Below are 23,157 nucleotides of genomic sequence, written 5' to 3' on the forward strand. Positions count from 1 at the left end.
ATATATATATGAATTAGCTAAACTTCGAACAAGGTAAATATCGGCAAATCACATAAAGAAACTAATTGGAGGAAAAAATTATATAAATCTCTTAAAATAAAAAACGTTACGTGCGTACTTTAATTTTATATAAATCAAAGCAATTTATTTCGATTTATATTTATTGTATATAAATTAAAATAACCTAATTCGATTTACTATAGTTTAGGGTATGATTTGAATTATGTTAAAAGACTTTAATACATGTAATATAATTTGATTTACATTGTATGTGATTGCATGTAATTCAAATTTATATGACTCGATTTACACTAGGCAAAAAAAAATGATAAATCGAAGTTATTAGCGTCCATTTATTAAAAAAGTAATGTATATTGATTCAATCGAATTTGATTTAATTCGATTTATTTAAAAAGCGTGTGCTATATAAATAGGATTAGAGTGTTGAATTGAGGTAAATTCATCATGACCAGTGAAAAGAATTTTCTAGTTCTTGTACATTACAAAAGCACGATTAAAAAAGAAAATATGATCGGGTATAAAATTTACTGACAAGGATCCATTGAGTGTCTTTATTAGAGTTTCTACACCATCTTTTGCAGTTGATCTACACCATGATGAGATTGCAGAACTAGGTGCTAACATGAATACTCCTGTTATGATTCTGATTTCTGGGATAGTTGGAGAATCGGATGCGGTGGAAGATGTCTTAGGGAGGAGTATTTCTGTTGGGGCTAGTGGAGCATCGAGCTCGAGAACTTAGCAATACTCGCCACACTTTTCTACTCTAGACTTGGATGCGATGAGACTAGAGAGGTTACCGGATGTAGAATCTGATTTTGGCGATAGAGATTCACAGGACACCGCAAGTCTAACTGAGTTCCAAGTCGGTCAACAGTTTCAGAATAAAGAGGAAGTCGTCTTATGTGTGAAGACTTATAGCATCTACCATAGGGTTGAGTACAAAGTGATGGAATCGGACCATGATACGTACTACGACAAGTGTAAGGAGTTTGGAAATAGTTGCAGACGGTTGATTTGGATCACTCTACGACGGCAGAAGGGTATCTGAGAGGTCAGACGGTATAACGGACCTCATACATGTTTGGCCACCTTGATCTCCAGTGATCACAGGAAGCTTGACTATCATGTGATATTTGCTTTCATCCTTCCTATGATCAAAGCTGATGCGGCTGTGTCAATCAAGGTTCTGCAGAATGCGACGGAGGCACATTTTGGGTTCAGACTTACGTACAGAAGGGTGTGGTTGGCTAAGCAAAAGGCCGTTGTGCAAAAATATGGGAATTGGGAGGAGGCCTACAATGAGTTGCCAAGATGGGTGCTCAGTGTGAAAATAATGATGCCAGGCAGTATTGAAGTTCTGAAGACGAGTCCTATGCAAGTTGGAGACCAGGTTGATGGGGAGTCAGCGTTTTTTTACTGTCTTTTTTTGCCATTTCCATCGTGCATTGAGACATTCAAGTATTGTAAGCCATTGGCCAGTATTGACAGGACCCATTTGTACGGAAAATATGGAAAACTTTGCTGGTTGCGATAGCTCACGATGGAAATTCTAATACCGTTCATATTGCTTTTTTCCTAGTGGGGGGTGAAAATGCGGAGTCATGGTCTTTTTTCTTGTCTCACTTACTGCAACACATGACTCCTCAGCAGAGCATTCTCGTGATCTCTGATAGGAACAATGGGATCAAGGCCGCATTGGAGGTACTTGATGGTGGATGGGTTCCACCTGCTGCTTATCGTGCATTCCGTATTAAGCACGTTGCAGCGAATTTCACGTTGAGTTTCAAGGGAAAGGATGCCATGAGGCTTTTAGTCAACGCTGCTTATGCGAAGATTGAGGTCGATTTTGATTATTGGTTTGACATCCTCCGAACTGAAGACCTAACAATGTGTGACTGGGCCAACATGATGGAGTATGACAAGTGGACTTAGCACTGGGATGAGGGTCGTAATATGACTACAAATATTTCTGAGTGTGTTAATTTAGTGCTCAAGGGTGTTAGGAATCTTCCAGTTTATTCCTTGGTAAAGTCCACTAATAGGAGATTGGTAGAGCTCTTTGTTCGCAAGGAAAGAGAGGTTGAGGCACAGTTAGGGACAAGTTAGCAATTTAGTCTGTCACTTGTGAAGGCAATGGAGGCAATACTAAAGGCATCGAGACATTTCACAGTGACACTATATGATAGGGATAATTCAGAGTTTAACGTGGTTGAGACTACTTCAACAGGTAATTTCTCACTTGGTACTTACAAAGTCTCGTTGAGAGATTGGACTTGCGATTGCGACTACTTTCAAGCACTTCACTAACCATGTCGCCATGTAATTGCTTGTTGTGCATATTTCCGCGTGAGTTAGGCAACTTATGTCCACGAGGTATATCGCCTCAGCACGGTGTTTAATGTCTACAGGATGAGATTCAATTTCCGATTTTAGAAGGCTTCTGGCCACCGTAAGATGGTCCAACAGTCATCCCTGGTCCCAGTAAGAGACGTGCATCTGAAGGTCGTCTGAGGAGCACTAGAATTCACACTAGTATGAACGAGGTCAATCTGAATCGACCAAATCGGTGCGGGCTATGCAGACAGCCTGGTCATACTAGGCAGAGTTGTCCACAGGGAGGAGGCACTGGGGGTTCTGGAGCAGCTAGTGGAGTTTAGTGTTTTCTTTATTGTGTTGCTTTATCAATTGTTTATTGTATTACGCTTAATTGTTGCTTTATCGTAGCACATGGTCGGCTTCCTGGTCCAATGTACGTGCCAACTCTGTAGAGTGTCCAAAAACCATCGGTCGCCGCCTCTGCCATCCTTCGTCATCAGAAAATCAATGTCGAGTGTAAGCAATAGACGATACTATACTCCACCAAGTTGTGGTAGCTCTATCTATCTGATGCCATTCTATCACAACAAAGTAAATCAATTCCGTGACAACCCTCCATGGTGCCATATGTGGGGGATCCAAGATCTCGGGTGAAAATACCTGAACAACCTCCGATGCACTATATGACATCTATGTGAACTAGTAAAGAATGAAAAATATTGCAAGTCAATTTACATCCAGTAAGTAGTTTAAAGAAACACCAACAATGAATGCTTCAATGGTAACACTTACATCCCTTGGCCGGAGTAAATCTATCACGAGCCTCCACTGTGCGACTCTAGGCCCCTTCTCACTCAGTTGGCTGATAACTGGACCACCTGAGACCCAATACATGTTATGAACAACGGCAATAATCTGTAATATATATTATTAAACAAGACAATGATTAACAGTGATTATCTCGTCGCCAACGGCCAATCAAAGGCGTCAAACCCATCGGATTTGAAATCCGAGAACCACCAAAAGATCCATGACTGGAGGAGCTGTAATGGACCAGCCAACTTAACCACATTCCTGTTGGGCACACGGCACAAGCACTGGTATAACCACGATAGAGCGGCGGATCACCATGTATTCCAATATCGCTACGTACAGTAGCCACCGGATATGTATGTGTGTACCGGACTTGTCACTGAAGAGCTGGGTTGATAATAACACCGTGATGTACATCCTCGCATACCTCCTGACGGTCTCCTCGTCTGCGTTGTGAGGAAGGTGACTGAATGTCTCTTGCATCCAAGTGCATTTCACAATGAACTTGTCGATGCAGTCCACCAGAGGCAACACACCCAACAACTCTTGGAATCAATCCCATGCAGGTCGCCTGCCATCAATAAACTGCTTGAAGTCTGTCAAGCACCCGCTGACATACTGTCCATCGATGGGAAGACCTAAATGGTATGCAACATCCTGAAGTGTAATCGTACACTCTTCGAATGACATGTGGAAGGTATGAGTCTCGAGCCGCCACCGCTTAACAAATGCACTGACCAGCGGCTCATCCAACATAAACCAGTGGTCATTGAACCTTGCGATATGGGCTAAGCCTGCCATCTACAAGTACGGTATGACTCTGTCGTCTAGGGGCATACCATACTGCCTCCTCATGCTGGTGATAAATCGATGTGGCTGCACCACGATAAAAAAAATTCTTTTAGAACCATCATAATTAACAAATCAATTCACCAAAAGACAATTAAGTAATGCATACCCTTTTCAACAAAATCATATACAAGTTATATAAAAAATTACCTAAAGCAAATAACTCTACTAAAAACAAACTTTAATGTAAATTATGTTGCAACCCGGGATATAGATAACCTAACGTCAATAATATAATTAAATTTCATTAAACAAATTAAATTAAATTCTAACTGTACATAATTAATCTGATATTCAATACGTAAAGTATAAAATTAAACTAAATTAAATTATATTAATTTAAGCTCTAACACTTAAGGATTAAATTACATTAACTTCAAATAAATTAAACTAAATTAAATTAATAAAAAATTTAAACAACCCAAACTAAATTTTAAATAAATTAAAAATAAACTAAATTATTAGCACGTTAACCTAACATTTAGGAATTAAATTAAATTTAAAAAAATTAAACTAATTTAAATTCTTATCAAACTTCTATTGTCTATTTAATCTAACATTTGAAACTTAAATTAAATTTATCTAAACTCCTAAAAAACTTCTAATATAGTAAATCACTACTTTAACTAAGCATTGTTTATTACTATTCCACCTTGTATTTGTACTTTTAAAATTCTAACAAACCACTAAATCACTATTCTAACTACCATTTGTAGTTTAAAAATCTCAATAGCGCATATAATGAATTCTAAGCGATTTAACATCACAAACTATTATTTATTTTTTAAAGATATTTAATTTCGAAAACTAACCTCTTCATGGATGAACCAGCAATATGGGCGACCGTCGTCTAACCGATAGATACAATCCGCGTCGTCTTCCATTTTCTCAGTTTGAATCTTACGATTCTTTTGGTGCAAACTTTCTCTGGAATGAGGTTGGAGGGGAGGAGGGAGGAGGTTTGGTGAGATATAATTCGAACCAAGTGAATTCGAATTCTTTATATAGGTATATATACACTAAATCGAAGCTAGTGGATTCGATTTACCACTAGCATTCGTTCAAGTAAATTGAAATAACTCCATTCAATTTACTATAGCCCAATTCAAATTACTATGGGCAATACCATTTGTGTAATTCGAAACTAATGGTTTTCATTTACTATGGGTGAATTTCATTTCCTTTTAAATCGAATTTAATGCATTCCATTTATACATATACCTAGTAATTCGAATCTACTTAGTTCGATTTACATAAAATTGTGTATGAAAGTATGCTCCATATACCTAGTAGTTCGAATCTAGTATGAAGGTATGCTCGTAACGTTTTTTGTTTCAAAAGATCCATATAATTTTGTACTTCAATTGGTTTATTTACGTGATTTGCCCTAAATATGGATTAGCTTGAGTATTTATCAAATGCTATATCTTAAATCTTGTAGCACATTACAAAATACTACAAAAATAGTGTCAATGAAGTTCCCCATGGCCTCTTGAAGTTAGGAGTGTAACCATCTAGCTTGTCCATGACCATGAGGGCATATCATATTATCATGTAACTATGATTATCAAATACAAATATCTAACAGAAGTTGTCAATCTAATGCACTAACTTTAAACCAAAGGAGAGAAAAAGAAAGAAAATGATACTTCTTCCTTAAAGCATCATTGCACATACATTGCATGTCTTTTCACCTATGCAGGGTGATAACCCATATTAAGCTCGAATAACAACATCATATAACCTATTTCTCAAACAACTAAAACAGCTGAGAAAAAAAGTAAAGTGTGGTGAAGGTGGAATCCACAATTCATAGAGGAAGAAACTAGTAGAAATTCATAAAAAACATTTGATTTGTGGAGGTTTGAGTCTTATATGGATCCAAAGAACTGTTCCAGGGAAGGAGCACTGAACACATTGGCTGCTGTTCGTTCGGTCCTAGAGGGCGATACATGAAGTTGATACTTGATAAACCTCTGCAACATAATTTTTTCATCATTAGATACCGTATTGAATTTAACATTAGGATATGAACTTTGAGTTGTTGAATATATAAGGAACTTACAGCTAGCTGATTGATGATTTCTGGATTCGTGTCAATATGCCAATCCGGTTCCAATTGCCGAACAAACGATGATCGTCCATTTTCTGTGCTACAGAAGAGAACCTGCATATAGGTATCATAAAGGTTATCAGTAAGCACAGAAGAAAAAGTAGCTGGCAAGCAGTGGATATTTACCGCATTCATGATATGCGCATTCAAGAGTCTTTGATACAATTTTACTTTTCAACATTTAAGTCAATCCCTTTTCTTGATCGTTCCAGTACCAATAATGATCAAGAAGATATAAAGAGACACTGAAAAACTCTTAAAAGGAACACTAAAGTAATATGCAGCGAAGTGAATACATTTTATGGTGTAACAACTGGTGCATATTCACATACCTTGTCCTTAACCAAACCACCAGAAGTGAATACCCCAGCTTCTTCTAATGCAACAAGTACTCTCTTCTGCATAAATAAACCAGGCTTAAAAGCGTAAATTATTTTGAACAACGCAGTTACCAAAATAGAGGCAATACAGTTGCAAGCAATTTTAGTTTGTGCCAACTTAATATCAACACCACTCAGCAAGTTCAGCTAGCAATTGCAAGATGGTGATAACTTAACAGTAAACATTATGTGGTGTGAAGGATAAGCTGGACAAAGGGTCAGAGCGAGATTATATATCTATGTTTGTGTGTATGTGTGTCAAATGTCTCACAAACAAGTAACAACAGCGACCCTCAAGCATTGAATCCTCGTCTAGAAGTTTTTGCCTCAAGCAGATATACATATCTTAGTTCTAAATCATTCAGTTTATAAATTAGTTTGATAAAGTTGGAAGATAGTGAATTTGCAGCATATGATGTGAAATATTGCTCATTAGTTCCATTAAGCTCATCAGATAAGATGTGAAGAGTAAATGATATAATCTAACAAATTACACACCTCGCTTTCATCATCCAAAACTAGTTCCATGAGATATAAATCGCAAAATTTTGTTATTTCCAACAACACTTCCAGCACAGAGGACTTCACAGTTGCTTGTTTCTGCCAACAAACAAGATGAACCACATTGGTTTCTTTATTCACATTCATTTCTTAGAAAGGAAAAAATCATCACACAGGACAAGCTCATCACCTGAAGCTCCTCTGGACTACTTTCCTCAAGGATCACTCCAAGAAGTCGACAAGTTACCTATGTACACATAGTGGCCATAAAAGTCAGTAAACATTGATCAAAATCACATGTAACAACTCAAACTTGTAAGAAATGTTCCCTTTGTCATCAAACATCTTAATTCCATTTTTTCACTACTTATGTTGCACAAAGATATGAATGCAAACAACTTATTCAAGTTTCCACGAGAAAAAGAATACAAGTATCTGCACCATCTATCAATATAGACCAGAAAAAGAGAAGTAACATATAAAATCTACTGAGCTTGAACCTGAAAGTAGACCAATAAATAGCCTTAGTTTAATGGTTTCATTTACACCTTAATCTCCAATATCAATTTAATTTATAATGCATTAAATTGATGAATTTTTACTTACTAACTGGATTGTTAACAATCAGTTCACTCCAGATAGAAATCTTTTACCATCAAAGGAGACGCTAATTTCTAGAAGACCATAGCAAGAAAAAACTGCGTGAAACACAGATCATGTTCACAGAAGAAATCAGAGGGAGTATATAATTACCTTTCTTCCTTCACTTAATTTCTGTCTAACTATCTGCCCCAAAGTTGGCTGAAAATTAGGAAGGGAAAAACAAAGAGCTTAGAATTACCAATAACACAAAAAACTACCAAATGCAAACCTGCTTCCCTTTTATTAATCCAAAACAACACATGCATTGCCTGACCTTGACACTGAAGAAAAGGGGGGAAAGCCATGAAAGTATTTTACCTTGACTGGCTGAAAGAACTCATCGACAACATTTTGTGCCCTTGAATCATCTGAGGGTGAACAAACTTCAGGAGGAGCTACCGAGGCATTAGAATGTGCACCAACTCCAGAATTACTAGATGAAGCACCTTGCCGTTTTTGTTGCCTGCGTTGAGATCCAGAAGGTGATCTCAACATCCTCCATGTAAAAACAATGGCAACAGCAAGACCAGCTACAGCCCCAATAGAGCGTGAATCCTAACACCAAGTATAGTTTAATGAGGATTAAAGCTTTGAAACAAAGACAGAAACAATACTTCATTACTTTGAACTACTAAAGCACATATCTTCACCGGAAGGGATAAGTAGTAGCAGATAAAAGTCATCATTACCATCCTGACAGTAATTTTTTTTTTCAAGCACCAAAACAAACAATCTTTACAAGAGACCACTTATGATGTATGGTTAAATCACTTTCTTCCTCCTTCTTTTCTCCCCCTTTCTTGGGCCTATTTAGACAACAAACCTGAGCATACAAACTTATCCTTTGTACAGAGGGCCACATCCAGCATTAAATTAAGCTTAGTTGATTAAATTAACCCAAATAATCATAGCTAAGCTAAGTTCCAGCTCACTTGAGTCAGGTAAAAGCAACCCACTCTTCACCTTTTCCAAAGGTCGCAACTTGCAAAAACCCAGATGAATTTTACCAAAAAGATAGAAACTTTCAGAAATTCAGCTCAGAACTACACTATCCCGGACCCCCAATCAACAATAAGCAAATAAAAACGCAACAAAAAATGGAAACCGAACAGTGAACAGCAACAAAGAAGTTCAAATAGGGCAAACCACAATCGACAAAAAGATAAGGTTTTGCATCATAATTCATATCAGATCCAATTGAATAAGCTCATTGAAAATTAAAAGCATGAGAGAGAGAGAAGGAGAGGTACGAGGTTGTGGAGGGAGATGGAGAAGAGGTTGGAGATCTTGAGAGTGACATAAGCACCGAAGCGTTTGATAAGGTGGAAAAGCTCTTGTTTTGGGGTGTCACCTTCACCCGTTGCCATGTCTATAATCTTTGTTCTTCTTAATCTCACAAACCACACTAGATTCCTTTTCTTCAAAATTGCAAGTTCCAAGGGTCACTCTTCAGAGACACAGAGGGTTTAACTCGTTCATCATCCCCTCCAACAACAACTTCACTCCATTGATCGCTCTGTCTGGAACTCTGGATTGATTCTGTGAAGGAATGGAAGAAATCAACGAACCAAACGAATGTTCCAAACCCAACACGCAAAAAGAGAGTTATGATAACACTGTCAGTTCTCTTTTGTTAATTTTATCAAAATCCCCTAAATTCTATATACTTAAAAGGTCAATTTTATGGTGTCTATGAATTTGTTTAAATATTGTCTAATTTATTTTTTTTAGTAAATTTTAATTTTTTAAAAATTATTTATTTTTATATATTTTAAATAAAATAATAATTTTTAATTCTTTTTAGTAAATAAACACCACATTATAGATATTATAGCATTCACCTATACTTAATTAGTATGTGTAAGTTGTAGTTAGATATTAGATTTAATTTTCCACTTTTTAAAAAGTGGCAGCATTATGTATAATGATAAATGAAAAAATGTGCACGAATTTTTATTTCTAAATACTATTTGTATGTATATCTAGGTATGGAAACAAATAATATGCAAGTTTCATGTTATTACAAAATTTTAACTCTTTAGGAAATTACTATTTCAACTTAAACATTTTAAATCAATATAAAATATAAAATATATATTACAAATTATAAATTAAATAATATATATTATACAAAATATATAATAATTAATTTAATAGTTAATTTTTTTGTCACCATAATTTTTTTTATTTTCCGTTAGAAACACTCTAAAGTCTAAAGTCTAAACTGTTAACAGATGATCCTGACTGCACATCACTTCTACTAGTAAAAATAAAATGAAAGCTGAAGGTTATCTTGGTCAAGTTTTCCTCTTCTTGATAAAAAATCAGTTAGTTTATAAAAGATAAGGGGGTTTGTTTCCCAAGATAGAACCAACTACCATTTTTCTTCTACTAGTTTCTTAAATTATTTGTGCAAAAAATAAATTCTACACGATATCTCCTGAAAAGCCTTTTCATTATCTCTCAAATTATTTTTTATTTTATTTTATTTTGAAAACTTTAATTTAATTAGCGTGAGATGCTGAGATCTGAGATGCTTTGTATATGGTCATCTACTCATCTATTACACAGTTCTGAATATTTTTTTCTTTTAACCTACAAAACAAGCAAATCAAACAAAAATAAAATAAAATAACCTTTTATTTTTTTATTATACTTATCAATTTTGATAAATTAAAAATTAATTTATTACAAATCTAAATTTTATTGTACTTATCAATTTTGATAAATTTTATATAATTCTTTAATCTTTTAAAACATGTATAAATTCAATGAGTTTTTTTTTTAAATACTTTTACTTTTATCCATATGTATTTTTGTTCAGTTGCTTAATTTATTAAAAAATATTAAAATTAATATTTAATTTAAAAATATAAAAATAAATAAATTTTAAATATTTAATACTTATCTTAAAAAGAAATTTTGACAAATTTCACATCAAATTCAAAGTCGCCAAAAGATTTTTTTATTAGTATTGTAGAGGTTTTAAAATTTTGCAAAGTTCTTCTTAATAATAGAATCAACTATTGTTATTTTTTTCATCCTCATCATTATCACTTTTAACTCAATTATTTTTATTGTATAACTATTATTTATCATCATTGTTATCTTCTCTTCTATCATCATCGTCAATACTGATCTCATCAACATTAACGTTTTTTTTTTCTCTTATTTCTTGTTTGATGCTATTTTTTTTAAAGGTTTTCGTATTGTAATTATTTTTTTTTTGCAGGATTTTTATCTATAATTTTTCTTTACTTAACTACTATTGGTGAAACAAATTTTTAAAAATAAATTTATTAATAATTTGTGAGATTTTTGAGGATTTAAAATCTCATAAATTACAAATAAAATCGCTACAAAATTAATTTTGTAACTATTTAACGAATTTTTTAACAGAAGAATCGTATTAAAATAAAATAGTCAAGAATCAAACTGCAATAATGCTTACTTCAAAAAGAAAGATGCGTAATGGCAGGTTTTGATTAGTTTACACTGTTAGTGTATTATAATCAAACTCATCACTTATAATTCAAGAGTTCTTTGAATCAACTTCTGATTTTTTTATAGAAAGAAAAAAAATTATAGACTCGGTTGTATTCAAACCATGATGAATAATCCAATAATTATTACACCATGAGACCAAAAAATTAGCTAAGAAAAAGTGAGTTCACTATCCAGAATTTGAGGTAGAGGAGAACTTTGGTTGCTGTTGTTGTTATCTTCAACTAATATTTCAGGCTCATGGTTAAGATGGTTATGGTCATGTTCATCCATTAGCATAGCCTTTGGTGATGCCAATGCCCTTTCAACCTTGATGAGGCCAGTGCCATTGACCACCATCTCTTTCTCCAAGTGCAAGCAATAGCTCTCAAATACTCTTGAGCTTACCATCACTCCAAAATCCAAGAGAAAGAGTAGCTCCAATTCAAGCTTGTTTAATTCTGCATTGCTTACTCCTCCTACTCTTGCATATACTGCATTGTTGTAATGCCTGAAATTCAGGGGAACAAATAAAGGAAAGCAATGAATAATAAAGCACAACAAAGATTAGTGAATAATAACGAAGACAAGTTATGTATATTGTTGAATTGAAGGAGTCATGTACGTGTAAAAGCTATATATAACAAGTTAAATTATAGAGTAATATCACAAATTAGTTCTATGGAGTTTTTAGTCAGATAATTTAATAGTCAACAAATTTATTTAGTCACTAAATCAGTCCCTAATTTTTTTGTTTTATTAGACAAATCAATTTTCGAGTCAAAATTTAGTAAAAAATAGACAAATCGGTCCATACCATTATAATAAAGACATAAGAGTCTTCAAATTTTTTTAAAATTCTTATATCAATCTCTTTATATGAAACTGATTTGTCTGACGAAATAAAAACTTGGGGATTAATTTGGTAATTAAAATTTGTCAAGAACTAAAGTGTCCGACTAAAAATTTTAGAGGCCGATTTGGGATATTACTATTATATAAAACTAATCAAGACGAGCAAAAAGCCTTGTAAAAAAGTTTAGTTGTCATAATGACGTGATATACTTATCTAGCAACCACCATGATTTCTATCGAAAATTCTGATGAAATGTTTTTTCTTTAGTTATGTAGTATTGCTCTTTGAAACCATGAACTTACTGAATTCATCCAAAAACAAAAGGAGGTATTGTAAGGACTCACTCATCATCGAGCATCTTGGAAGCAATCATGACACTGGTAACTAGCAATCTGTGGATGTTCAAGGATATAACAAGAGAATCAGGGTGCAGGTGTGTGAGCCTATCAATGTAGACATAGCCAACCACAAAACAAGAAGGGCTGCAATTAGTGTACTTGTATATCCTCTCTAAGTACTTTGGTATGCTTATGCTTGGGGCCCTTACACCATGGAATGCATTCAAGCTCTTCCCTATTCTTATGGAGCCATCTACCTCCTGGCTCAGTTCATGCACCAGCTTTTCGTTTCGAGCCACCAGCTTCTCTAACGTCGAAGACAGGACGCACAGTACTCTGGGCAGGTTTAGCTCGGTCTGGCATGTCTCCGGCTGAAGCTGCCGGCTGTGGTTTGAGTATTCGCCCCCTGTTAACATTTAGGCCATGTAGATTCACTTGCTCATGGGTTCATATGGTTGCTATTTGAGTGGCTAAAGACTAGGATGGTGATAACTCCAACTCTTCAAGTTGTGGCTTGGAGGAACCACTCTCTCTATGGATAATTGACGTGTGTGGCTATGTCTCTAACTAATTTTAGAAGGTTGTGATTGGAAGTTAGGAATTAGGATCTGTGTCTGTTCAAAATTGAAGCTAAATATTATTCTTCAAGGGGGTCCCACTCCTATGTATGTGGTGACTTTGTCTTAGGAATAAAAACAAGCCATGCCTAAGAATATACAGACTGGCAACATCAACTAGGTTGGCTTGATTCGTATTGCAACTAAATGGAGGTCCATCTCCCCAACAATTCAGATACTAGGTCTCTATTGAGGGTCTCTGGTTTCATTGAAGTTCAAGCAATTAGATATCAGCATTGCTTTCAGCTCGTACACAATGGTGAAATAGTTGCCAAATGCCAAAAAAGGGGCATGATCATGTTGTGCTAATGTTGGTACTAGGTAGAACTGGTAAAGGATGAGCCACGCAGCCATCCTTCAATCCATAGGGGCTAATAATTTTATCGTGTTTTAAGGTTTGTTTCTATTTTACGGTTTACGGTTACCAATCTCTTCACTCTAGAGTATCTTTTTTCAAAGGTAAAGGGATGAATATCGTGCAAAGTGAGTATCCCCATTACTCTATGATATCTCGGACCCTATTTTTTTCTTTTTTCATCAGCCCAAAGGCATGCTTGCTAGGATCCTAATGAAATTGTTATAGAAAGAATTTGCTAATAATGAACACTTTAATAATTGAATAAACTGTTTTTCTTCTGCGAATAAAGAATGACATTTTGTAAGTGTGGGGAGGCCATTGAAACAACAAAATGGAATGGAGATCCCCTAACGACAAAATATACCTTGAAAATGATACTACCAAAAGCATCAAAATGCTCTCTAGCCTATACATTGTGGTTGGAATGAAGCAATTTCTCTTCCTCGTTTGAGATGTCTGTGACCTGTACGTGTGATTTGGCATTCATCTTGCTCAACTCATTTTCGACACGGAAAAAGACCCACTGGAAGCGGCGGAAAATTTCTAAGGCTGCAATGGTGAACACTGTCAGGTAATTATGGCGAAGATGTGCAGAAAGCTTGTATGTCCACGTGCAACGAAGGACTAGGTTGCTTCCAATTACCCAAAAGTAAACCTGTGATCCCAAGTAATACAATGTTATAAACAACTTCAGATTCTTAGGAAGATATTGCTCTTTTTCTTTTGTCAGTTCTAAATTGTTCTCTTTTTTGTTTTATCAAGTTGGTCTTCACACATTCAACAATAAATCAAAATCACATTAACAATATAATGTTAATAAACTTAATAATAGCATCCATAAGACCCTTTTCAAGTTCCATCTTTTTCTTCACATTGCTAAGAACTGTGAAAAGAGAAGTGTTCTTGAAAATTTTCACATAAATGGTCCATTCTTGGAAGGGAAAGAAAACTAGGGAACTCGAGCACATAAATAATCCTTACCCATCTCCTTCCATGTAATAGATGTGAGAGTGTATGTGGCTTGCTGAACTTGAATATTCGAGTGAGGCCACTGGGAAAGAAAAAGAAAAATTTATCAAAAAGCATGTCACAAGACACTCATCCGCTTAGAAATGAAATACTAGTTATACTTCTGGGAAGAAAAATAATGTTTTCCAGTTTTGACCGTAACAGCCTTGCTTTTGTGGCATGGGGAAGGGGTGTGAGACGCAAGGAAAAAAGAAAGGATGAATTGTAGTAGAGAATTAATAATTTGTCACAGAAGGTGGGGCTTTGGGGCCCCTAGAAATGCTGCAGTGTCTATCTTTCTTTTTTCTTTTCATTTGTGTTCTGTTTTTCATTCTATCTTTGAGAGATTACAGAGACTTAATTACAATGCAAGTTCATCTCATATTTTCCTAAAGATTTCCCAGTCTCTATCTATGTTTTAGAGATGCATGGTAAACAAATATTAGGCAAACCTTAGGTCCCAATCTCTATTCACATCCCAGTAGAAAGAGTACGATGAGTTCACAACACTTGACAGAAGCCAGAGAGGCCTATAAAAGTTTGTCCACTTATCAGGGAAGACGTGATATTTAAGGGCCGAGAGAAAGATAACTGGCACTGCGGTTGAATATTTTAAAGCTGAAACCATAACCAAAAGACAAAAGATGAGTTGAAAACATGATGGGTTGATCATTAATGAATAAAGAACTCAATCAGTAAAAGAAAGAACGTAGAAAACCAGCAGTTAAATTACAAACAAAAGAATATGATTAACTAAAGCAGTATAAAGGACTCCAACATTAAAACCAATATTCTTAACATATTACAAGCCCAAGATAGAAGAATAATGTATTACATTAATTTCCTAAACCTGCAAAATTTAGACCAACAATTGATAACTAAAAAAAGTTCTGAATAGGAAACAAAATGGCAGCACGATTTAAGGCAATAAATAGCTCTTACCATTCAAAAGACAAGTTTTCTCCCCGGTATCTTTGTACTGACGGAGACATTGGTTTAGACGGAAAAGATAAGGCAAGACAAGCACTAAAGGGATTGCAACAGAGTGACTGCCACACACAGAATCAGCTTCCAACCAAGCAATTGTGGCAACCTACAAGGGTTTTGGAAAATGGATCCCCTAATTAGAGAAGTCAATCAAGCATCTTGAGAGCCAAGAACAAAAGATACAAGTCTAGAAACTAAAAATTTTAACTGTTAATGAACAAGCTCTATGGAAAAGGAGAATGGTAAGAATGCTTAAATCTGTAGACAAATTACAAATATCAATATTATATAGAGTCCACAGTGCTGGTTTTTTTCTCAAGAATATTTTGAACAAAATCAAGGAAACTTGTTCCATGACTTCAGTGCTATATATATGTGTATATATATAAATCATATGCATAAACTTGACAACATTCTGCCATAATCAAAATAGGAGACCCATAAGTTACATAAAATCACAAAAAAGTTAACTCTAAATAGTAAAAGGCATTAACATCAACCAATCAGAACCAAACCTGCCGATGTACCATCCTACATACAGAACGCTCCAGATCAGAAAAAACCTGCATAAAATCATAATCTAAATAAATGAAGGACTGAATTAATAAAAAGTTAGAAACCAAAATTTAGATAACAAATATGTTGATTCTAAATTTCCTAGAGAAACATATCTTCAAAAGCAAAGCAGACCTTTGCCATGGAAGTGAAAATATCAGCCAAGAAGAAATCAGAGAATGATATTGCCTGTTTACATGAAAATACAAAAATATCATATATTCAAACATAGTTCCAACAAAATATAAAATAAAAAATTGGTTAAGGAATAATATGAAGTTTGCTAAAGTTCAGGCTCACGTATGAAATTCCTAAGAATCTAAAAAAAAAGAAAGAAAAAAATATATAATTTTCTAAAGCTTAACACCAATAGTTCCCAAGTATCTCTGAGGAAGGAGAGGACAAGTTTCAAACCAATGTGGCAATGCCTCTTCAAGGGTTTTTTACTTTTACCTTGTCCACATAATAGTGTATTTTGTGTAACTGACAATGTTATTGATTGACAACAGGCACCCATCATGAACTTATTAAAACAATATATCCAATTAAGAGCAAACTTGCCTGCAATGGGAAAACTATATGCCAGCATGTCCTTAAGAAGTAATATCGAGTTGAAAAATAAAAGATATCAAAGGGGAATATCAACAACAATACAACACCAGCATATAGGAGCACCTGAACAGAAGTACAAGGAAAACTTAGAACTCTTGCAACAACTGAAAAAAAAAAAGCAGGAAATGGAATTAAATATTTGCCAATCATAAATAAATTAGTAAAAAAAAAAATTATATGTATTAACTTCATAAAATCATCAAAGTCATACTAACTATAATTTTCACTGATGATAATGTGATATGAACAGATATAACACTTATCTCCGACAAGAAATCCAGATTAATAAAGTTGTCAAGTATCCATAGGAAAAACATGTTCATCCATCAAAATATGCCAGAGTATTTTTCGTAGTAAGAAAAACCAATAAATTGTCTCCCTTCCCGTCTCTAATTACCCGTTCACCCACTGCATTGAGTTTGAACTGAGGACATCATTGAATACCAAAAAGATCAACTCCGACTCCCATCTCAGCATGATAACATTATGCAACTTTTTAAATTGATACTCTAATTAACAAGATGCAGTCTGCAGAGCACCTCTGCGACCGCATCCCAGTAACATGAGCAGTACTCATTCCCAAAGATGATTTGAAGCTAATGTGGTGCAATTCTTGGACTGGTGCTTCAAACTTATTGGCTTTTTGTCAATGAAACCGAACACTTGAAAAGGATAACAGACAATTTAAATATAATGTTGAAATGCTGAACAGACAATCTTAAAGGTCTAAACTGAGAAAGAAGAACTAGTAAGAGTGGATGCATCTATTACACTGGTTGTGAGGCAGCATATGAAACTTCTCCATGAGAATAAAGATAAATATATGCCGTCATACTGGTTGGAACAATAATCGTCATCCATGTGGCACACTGCAACAGTGAACAACAAACCAGTCAAGCATTCAAGAGTCAAGACAAACAAAACTTAGAAAGTCCACTGAAGAAAGGAAAGAAACTGTGTAAAATGAAAACCATGAAAAGATGGCAATTGTTTTACATAGTCACACTGAAGGCAAGGCACCAAAAACTAATGCAAAGATTCATTAAATGAAAAATGAATAATAGCACATTTAGTACACATATCACAGAATAATCATTCGATTTCTACATGTACTCCAGTGGAATAAAGGTTCCTTTATTCCTTAGTCTGCTAAAAATATTAAACATCATTAAATTCCATGGCTTTATCCCACAAAGAATAATTATTCGTTCCCAGACAAATGGGAAGGATGATTATTCAAAACCTGAAAAGAATTCATATTTGCTCTGTTTCTTTGTTTATCTCTACTTATACTATGGATAATAAAAGTAGAACTGATAATAAAGGAAGTACAAATCCATTCCAAAGCAAACCATATATTGGAACAGAAATGGCAGCAGTCCAAATCAGTCCACTCACATTTCTATTGCCATTGCAACACTGCAAAAAATTAATCCATTTGCAAAACACCGCATAGGTCAAAGTGATGGTAGATGTTACCTTCCATATTTCTCTGTGAGTAAGGTAATTTTGATCGAGATCAAATATTCTTGCATAATTGACACCAGCCTGAGCAAAAAACCATAAGTTGATTCCCCAAAGCCAAACCATTAAAGCCTGCATTGCAAAAATAAGATGAACACATTGATACAACAAAGGATGCAAATAAAAAATTAAAATATCATTTAATTCTCTCAAACCCAGATGCAGATATGCTCATGGATAAACAGACTCTAGTAGAGAGGAAAACTAACCGCAAGAAGAAGCGGGTTAAAATACAAAAATGCCTCATATAGAAACAGATCCCGCTTGTCAGCACTCATTCTCATGACAGAATCCCATCCAATCTGCAATTTCACAATGTCCAATAAGATTGTGGCAATACTAAGTCATTAAGTTCAGTGGAATAGGAGATACAGACCTTGCAACAGATGAACGCCCAAACAAGGAACAAGAATACCTGGAAATCCATCTCAATCAGATTCTACAAAAGAGTAAAAGAACCAGAGCAGAGAGAGGGGGCAGGTGGAGGGAATGAAGAAAAGCAGTAGAAAGTGGCATGCAATAGGGATAGAGCCAGAATTGCAGCTCACATTTACAATTATTCTTCTATCTTCGAAAGCATCAAATTCAAATACAACAGTAAAACCACAAGAATGAAATGTAAGCATTCCATCAGTGAGTCAAACAAGTTCGAATTTGTTGAGAACGACGTCACCAATACATGATATAAATGGTATTATCTTCAAAAGTATGACAAGGTATAAAAACCTTGAATCTCCACAGGAAAATAGGCGAGGGCATTATCCCAGAGGCACTAATTGGTGCCACGCCACCCTTGGAATCGTTCACCTCCCCAGAATACAAGAAACCTTCCTCAGCACCATTTTCCACCTCATGCTCATCTGGTTAAAACAAACTATGTAAGTTGTACAGGACCAAAGCTAAAGTAGAAAATACGTACACAATGAAAAGTTAAGGGAAAAAAAAAAGCAGCATATATGCTACTAAAAGAATAAGATCAGTTACCAAGATCAGAGACAACAGCTCTGCTCCCAGATTTCCTCAAATGCGGACTATTAGCAGGAACAGCAAGTCCTCCAAACATAGATGAAAAAGTTCAATCCGCTATGCACTAATTCCGCCAATAACCTGCCAGCATGCAGAGAAAATTGAGTAAAGAAAACAACATAATTATCAGCAAATAGAGGATTATCAACATAATTATCAGTAAATAGGGGATTATCAGCATGCTCATTACATATCATATAGGAGCTAACATTGTAAGATTTCAGAAACTATTAACAAACAAACAAAAAGACCTTATACATTAAAGATAAAAATTTAAGCCGGTGTTGTGTGCGTTGAAAAATGATGAATTAAGCAGATCTATGAAGCTTTAGAGAGAGAAAGAGAGAGAAAGTGGCGTAAAGAGTAGACAACGAACCTAATCGAACAATCGGCGTTGATGTGAAGATGAATTTTGCGTGGAGTGTGTGTGAATAAGGGATCTCACATCATGATGGTGATGGAGCACGATTCTGAGTTTTGAAGAGAATCAGAAGAAATGAGTAAAGGCCATGCACAATTTTGCACATTACTCTTGCTGCAGCAAAACCCACTTTGCTAATTTCACTTTTAAGGGGACCTCTTCGGCAATTTCCCAAGCCTACTTATGCTAATTGACACCCCACCCCTCAATTTTCACAAAATTAAAACAAGTTATCCACAACCCACAAATATATGAGTCCCGCCAAGGGAGACAATAACTTATTTGTATAATGTGTACAATGGGCTATATGAATTACAAAATGAACATCTTTCATACTATTTATGATAACTATCCGAGTACTAAGATAATATACATCTTCCCAAAAGATTAAACTGATTTTCGGGTTCACCAAAGATCGAATTTTTGATCTTTCGAATCTAAAGCTCTATAATACTATGTCATGATACCATTCATCCCAAAAGTTTTAGCTGATGGAAAAATGTAACACTAATGGTTATATCTCTAATACTCTCTAAACCTCCATTAAACACATTGTACAAATATTTCATTTGCTCTTGATACTTTCCTCTCTCTCTCTCTCTCTCTCTATATATGGCGCACTAATTATATTGAATGGAGCGTAACATTCACGCGCTCCCACTCAAACTGTTACGCTTCTCTTCGCGTAAACCGCCCCTTAATGGCAGACTCTTCTACTTCTTCCACTTCTCAAAGCCATTCAGAGAAAACGCAACCCTTCCATTTTCGAGCAACATTCCAAACTCAAGATATACAACTCGTCGCTAACATTCGAAAACTCCATCAACACACCATAAAACTCTCGATCAAGAATCTCCAGAGAAAACAAAGCTATAATACTCAAGGTACGTTACATTACCATTCCTGTATATTTTTCAGATTTCAAACTAGGTTTTACTGTTCTTTTACGTTGTTGTACGTTTTACTATTCTTCTTGCTCTACGTCTCATTTTACAGTTTATAATGTTCTAGGTTTTACTGTTATTCTTGCTTCTATGTTACACTATTCTTCTTCGTTCTTGTAGGTGTTACTGTTCTTGTTGTTCTAGTTCTCCTGGTAACTGATTTTTGGGGGTATATTCCGTAGTTTGGTGGGTGTATATGGAGTAATTTGTTGGGCGTATATGGCATAAAATGTTGGGTGTATATTTCTGAACTGATATATTGTAATAGTCAGCACTTGCTTATATTTGCTTGTCCATGGGTGTATATTGCTTGACCTTGTAATGTTGCTTGATATTGATGCATGTTTGAGTGATACCTGACTGATATATATAGGTGTATCTGAATCATATATATGGGTGTATCTGACTGATATATATGGGTGTATCTGAATTATATCTATGGGTGTATCTTACTGTTATCAATGGGTGTATCTGACTCATATATATGGGTGTATCTTATTGATATCTTTAGGTGTATTTTTCATTTCAGAGAAAATGGCAGCGAGAAACCAACCTGAAAGAAATGTAAGAACAAATATATGTCTTACATGAAATCAGTTTTATATAATAGAAATATATCTGACTATAATTTTATTTTTGTTTACAGTAAACCAAAGACCTTAAGTGTGCAACACATCTCTTAAGTGATAAATTCAGAAACATGAGTGAGGAGAAGAAAACAATTGTGAGGGATTTGGGATTCGGTGGCTTGATGCACATCCCGCCGCTAAGGGTGCATCACCAAATTGTCAGATAGATTCTAAGGATATTGACACTGATTAATGTAAATGTTATATAGTCCTATAACAAATTGAACACATGCTGTAAAAATTTTTCAATTATAATCCAGTTTATTGTAAAATTTCTTTTAATAATTAAACTCTCTCTGCTGTATTCAAAATGTATGAATTATAAGTACTATAATATGAAGGAAAACATCAAACCAAATATACACCCATAACCTGCCATTTTTTACACTCAAAGAAAGTTGAATATACACCAAAAAATCTATCCCCCTGATGCTTTATCCCTAAAATCCTGAACCCTAAACACTTAAAACCTAAACCCTAACCCCTAACCCGTAAACCCTAAAACCTAAACCGTAAACCCTAAAACCCTAAACCTTAATACTTAAAACCCTTAAACCGTTGTAAAAAAAACAGTATTTTATAACATAAAAACAAGATTCTGAAGTATATATATGTATATATATGTAAAATGTGAAATACAAGAAAATTCAGAAATACACCCAAAAGAATACTGCTTTTACACCCAAAAGAATGCATGCTCTCGCTCCTTTGTGTGCTTCTCATCCATGTCCAGAAGTGGTGATCCAGATAGATTGGAACCCATATATGACGGTCTTCATAGAGATCTGCAGAATACACCCAAACACATACTATAAATACACCCGAAAAAAATTAAATTTACACCTCTGCTGCAGATTTTAAACAAACATTACCTAAAAGCCACTTGTTGTCCACAATACCAAAATTCAGTAGAAAATCATTTTAATTCCTATCAAATGAGTCTTTAAGCACACCCACGCTTCTCGCACTTCTCTCGTAATGTAATTCCTCACATCCTTTTCAATAAAATTTAACTCGCGATGACCCCCGGCAGCCACAACAAATGATTGGTAAGTTTTGCTTAGTCTAATACCAACCTCCTCGTTATTCTTTATTGTACGATGAATGGACATGCTTAGTTCCCTGTGCTGTTTGAGATATTTTAGATTTCTATTTTCCCTCTCTGCTACATGTAATCAATTGGTTCTTAATCTCGTTTCCCTTCCTATTTGTGCTCCGAACTCTTGTAGAAAATCCTGCAGTCTTGGCGTAGTTCCTGTAAACTTTTCCAGCATCTTCAAGGGTGGTAAAGGTCATTCCAACCTTGGGAACAAACTGGTCATCAACAACAGAGAGAGGCTGCAGAATACACCATGTCAAAAACTAAAAATACACCCAATCATGTCTAATATAATACACCCGAACTGCAACAACTCAACTAAAATGACAATAAATGTCATAAACTGTAAATACACAGGCTGCAGAATATACCATGTCAAAAACTAGAAACACACCCAATCGTGTCAGATATAATACACCTGAACCACAACAACTCAGTTAAAATAACAGAAAAACCAGTAAATTGTAAATACACCCACACTTCCCTCGAAAATACACCCAAAAAAGTTCTGATCTACACCTGATCGTCTGCTATAAATTCCAGAAAATTAATCAAAACTAATACATTACATTCAATCCACAGTTTTATCTTCATGCATTATTTTGACAGTCAATGTTCACAAATTATTCACCTACACAATGCTATACAAATTACTCAACAAAATTCATAATAATCTTATGTAAATCAACCCTCAGGAACTTCGTTAGATTCAAATTCATAGTCCACTTCGCCTGGATTCAGCTGACAATCTGAGGTTGAATCATCCATTATCTTCAAAACGAGTTCAAACTTTGATTTCAGAAAACGAAAAATCAAATAGAAAATGAAGCTGGAGTTACAGAGAGAGGAACTAACGTAAATGACGAAGAAGAAACGAGTGAGAAAGGAGAGGAAAAGAACGATCGAAGAAACAAGGGGAAGCTTCGCGAGAAGAAGAACGAGAAAATTATTACCTCTAATAATAGGTCTCTTTTACAATGTTATATTCCCTATTTAGAAATAAACAGGACTTTTAGAAATGATGAAAAAGGAACCAGGTAGACAAATATCACTAAAAATTAA

General features: G+C 34.9%; 4 protein-coding genes across 4 annotated transcripts; 1 reads left to right on the forward strand and 3 right to left on the reverse strand.

The window, feature by feature from the left end:
• The first annotated feature begins 802 nt into the window (after window positions 1-802).
• Window positions 803-1,956, forward strand: LOC127744114 (uncharacterized). Its single transcript, XM_052256385.1, has 3 exons — window positions 803-1,032; window positions 1,126-1,414; window positions 1,513-1,956. The coding sequence occupies exons 1-3, from the start codon at window positions 803-805 to the stop codon at window positions 1,954-1,956; spliced, it is 963 nt and encodes a 320-aa protein (XP_052112345.1).
• A 3,456-nt stretch (window positions 1,957-5,412) lies between these two features.
• LOC127744167 (peroxisome biogenesis protein 22-like) lies at window positions 5,413-9,314 on the reverse strand. Its single transcript, XM_052256448.1, has 8 exons — window positions 8,889-9,314; window positions 7,957-8,193; window positions 7,750-7,797; window positions 7,187-7,243; window positions 6,994-7,095; window positions 6,448-6,513; window positions 6,068-6,169; window positions 5,413-5,978 (listed from the first exon to the last, which is right to left on the reverse strand). The coding sequence occupies exons 1-8, from the start codon at window positions 9,003-9,005 to the stop codon at window positions 5,874-5,876; spliced, it is 834 nt and encodes a 277-aa protein (XP_052112408.1). The 5' UTR covers window positions 9,006-9,314; the 3' UTR covers window positions 5,413-5,873.
• Window positions 9,315-11,177: 1,863 nt separating this feature from the next.
• On the reverse strand, window positions 11,178-12,912 carry LOC107461982 (cyclin-U1-1). The gene is made up of 2 exons (XM_016080536.3): window positions 12,322-12,912; window positions 11,178-11,632 (listed from the first exon to the last, which is right to left on the reverse strand). The coding sequence occupies exons 1-2, from the start codon at window positions 12,729-12,731 to the stop codon at window positions 11,293-11,295; spliced, it is 750 nt and encodes a 249-aa protein (XP_015936022.1). The 5' UTR covers window positions 12,732-12,912; the 3' UTR covers window positions 11,178-11,292.
• Window positions 12,913-13,547: 635 nt separating this feature from the next.
• Window positions 13,548-19,550, reverse strand: LOC127744088 (uncharacterized). Its single transcript, XM_052256360.1, has 14 exons — window positions 19,379-19,550; window positions 18,961-19,083; window positions 18,703-18,836; window positions 18,353-18,391; window positions 18,186-18,278; window positions 17,932-18,048; window positions 17,226-17,321; window positions 16,402-16,515; window positions 15,976-16,029; window positions 15,801-15,848; window positions 15,241-15,391; window positions 14,751-14,916; window positions 14,272-14,341; window positions 13,548-13,945 (listed from the first exon to the last, which is right to left on the reverse strand). The coding sequence occupies exons 2-14, from the start codon at window positions 19,037-19,039 to the stop codon at window positions 13,697-13,699; spliced, it is 1,410 nt and encodes a 469-aa protein (XP_052112320.1). The 5' UTR covers window positions 19,040-19,083; window positions 19,379-19,550; the 3' UTR covers window positions 13,548-13,696.
• Window positions 19,551-23,157: the final 3,607 nt, after the last annotated feature.

This window comes from Arachis duranensis, unplaced genomic scaffold (assembly GCF_000817695.3).
Source record: "Arachis duranensis cultivar V14167 unplaced genomic scaffold, aradu.V14167.gnm2.J7QH unplaced_Scaffold_232525, whole genome shotgun sequence".
Classification (NCBI taxonomy): domain Eukaryota; kingdom Viridiplantae; phylum Streptophyta; class Magnoliopsida; order Fabales; family Fabaceae; genus Arachis; species Arachis duranensis.

Excerpts from the sequence above, each read along its gene's own strand:
- LOC127744088 (XM_052256360.1), bottom strand. The coding sequence starts at position 19,039 with ATGTTTGGAGGACTTGCTGTTCCTGCTAATAGTCCGCATTTGAGGAAA. Across the intron at positions 18,392-18,702 it reads TTTTCCTGTGGAGATTCAAG|GTATTCTTGTTCCTTGTTTG; the intron begins GTTTTTATACCT and ends ATGGATTTCCAG. Across the intron at positions 15,849-15,975 it reads TTTTCACTTCCATGGCAAAG|GTTTTTTCTGATCTGGAGCG; the intron begins GTCTGCTTTGCT and ends GATTTTATGCAG.
- LOC127744114 (XM_052256385.1), top strand. The coding sequence starts at position 803 with ATGAGACTAGAGAGGTTACCGGATGTAGAATCTGATTTTGGCGATAGA. Across the intron at positions 1,033-1,125 it reads TTTGGAAATAGTTGCAGACG|TGATCACAGGAAGCTTGACT; the intron begins GTTGATTTGGAT and ends CTTGATCTCCAG. Across the intron at positions 1,415-1,512 it reads CTATGCAAGTTGGAGACCAG|GACCCATTTGTACGGAAAAT; the intron begins GTTGATGGGGAG and ends CAGTATTGACAG.
- LOC127744167 (XM_052256448.1), bottom strand. The coding sequence starts at position 9,005 with ATGGCAACGGGTGAAGGTGACACCCCAAAACAAGAGCTTTTCCACCTT. Across the intron at positions 7,096-7,186 it reads GTAGTCCAGAGGAGCTTCAG|AAACAAGCAACTGTGAAGTC; the intron begins GTGATGAGCTTG and ends GTTTGTTGGCAG. Across the intron at positions 6,170-6,447 it reads GTGGTTTGGTTAAGGACAAG|GTTCTCTTCTGTAGCACAGA; the intron begins GTATGTGAATAT and ends ACCTATATGCAG.
- LOC107461982 (XM_016080536.3), bottom strand. The coding sequence starts at position 12,731 with ATGTTAACAGGGGGCGAATACTCAAACCACAGCCGGCAGCTTCAGCCG. Across the intron at positions 11,633-12,321 it reads TCCAAGATGCTCGATGATGA|GCATTACAACAATGCAGTAT; the intron begins GTGAGTCCTTAC and ends CCTGAATTTCAG.